We start from the raw sequence: 1,536 nt of genomic DNA on the forward strand, positions 1-1,536 counted from the left end.
TATCTAATTGTACCATCTCTTTATTGAAAATGAAAGCCACATGATGCATTGGAAGACCCTATCTTAGATAGTACGTACAACTAGATGGCAAGTGTGAGTAGTAAAGTTTAATCCAAGCCTCGTCTGATGTTTGGTCCAAACTACCCAAGATATCAACTTCCCAAGCACCAACTGAACGATCAAATTTCATCTAGTTTGCAAACCCCGCATGAAACAAAATCCGGCTAACTGATTCAAGTTGATGTTCTATAGTGCTTAATATGGTTGTGTTATTTGGGTCTTCTCTGGCGATGCCAATATATGTATATGTTCGAAAGGGAAGATATCTATATATATAAACATGCGATCAGGATCACAGCCAAGCTTCCTTCCCTTCTCTTCTTATTTTTGTGAAAACACAAAAGACAAGAACATAAAAGTTAGACACGACCAAAGAGTACAAAATTACAGACACAGAACGCCAAGGAGAATGATGCACGCATGCATGCACCTTTATTTACTCATACATACATATACGAACGATCTCCACTAGTGAGTAGCGACCTCACATAAACTGATCATGGGAGGACGCGACGCGCTGCCCCGGCAATCCCTTGATCTCCTTGCCCACCTTGGCCTCCACCTTGGCGGCCGGCTTGCCATTCTTGACCACCACCTTGGCGTCCGCCTTGTGATTCTTGACCACCACCTTGCCCCCCACCTTGTTCGCTGCCTTGCCCACCATATTTCCCTTGGGCACCACCTTGCCATCCTTGACCACCGCCTTCGACATCTACGCCTCCTTGGCGGCCGCCTTGACCGCTGCTTATTTGGACTTGAATAGCCTTGGGTTTCTTAGGCTCTGGCGGCGGCCTCTTCGCCACAGCGATAGTCAGCACCCCGTCCTGACACTCGGCCGAAATTTTCTCAATATCTGCATTGTCCGGCAGCACAAACTTCTTCAAATACTTCCCGAGCCTCCTCTCCATCCTCAAATACTTGACCCCCTGATCCTTTTCCTTCTCTCTCCTCCTCTCCCCACCCACCACCAGCACGTTGTCGTCTTCAATCTTCACATCAATCATATCCGGCCTCAACCCAGGCACGTCCACCACGAATACGTAGGCATTTTGAGTCTCCTTCACGTCCGCGGGAGTGGCAGCCATGGCCTTGGCCTCGCGGAGGTACTGCCGCGAAGGGGCGTGGTGGCTCTGCTGATTCTGCTCGTCGGAGGTGTCAAGCAAGTCGTGCAGGGTCTCCAGAAGGTTGTTGGGGTCGAACCCAATATTCTTCAGGCTCATCACCTCCATACTCGTGACAATGATGATAGGATCTCAAACTCTTGAAAAATGATGAACAAACTTAAGTGGAAACTATGAGATGGGATTTTAGTTTGGTTGGTTTGTCTAGGGTTTTGGAGAGCTTTATATAGTATGAGAGAAATAATGAAGCGGTGATATTTCTGAAGAAAATTTGGTGTACGTTTGACAAGTGTGTGTGTTTTGCACTTGTTTCGCGAAGGAGGATCGGTTGTTTTTGTCTTTATGGCTGCTACGT

The 1,536-nt window shown here is 47.4% G+C and overlaps 1 protein-coding gene across 1 annotated transcript; it reads right to left on the minus strand.

Annotated features, from left to right (window-relative positions):
• Positions 1-557: 557 nt before the first annotated feature.
• Positions 558-1,289, minus strand: LOC137716827 (17.1 kDa class II heat shock protein-like). Its single transcript, XM_068456197.1, has one exon. The coding sequence runs from the start codon at positions 1,287-1,289 to the stop codon at positions 558-560; it is 732 nt and encodes a 243-aa protein (XP_068312298.1).
• Between the last annotated feature and the right edge of the window lie 247 nt (positions 1,290-1,536).

The sequence above is a fragment of the Pyrus communis genome, chromosome 15 (assembly GCF_963583255.1).
Source record: "Pyrus communis chromosome 15, drPyrComm1.1, whole genome shotgun sequence".
In the NCBI taxonomy this organism is placed as follows: domain Eukaryota; kingdom Viridiplantae; phylum Streptophyta; class Magnoliopsida; order Rosales; family Rosaceae; genus Pyrus; species Pyrus communis.

What these genes read in the sequence shown, in the direction of transcription:
- LOC137716827 (XM_068456197.1), bottom strand. Translation starts at nt 1,289, where the DNA reads ATGGAGGTGATGAGCCTGAAGAATATTGGGTTCGACCCCAACAACCTT.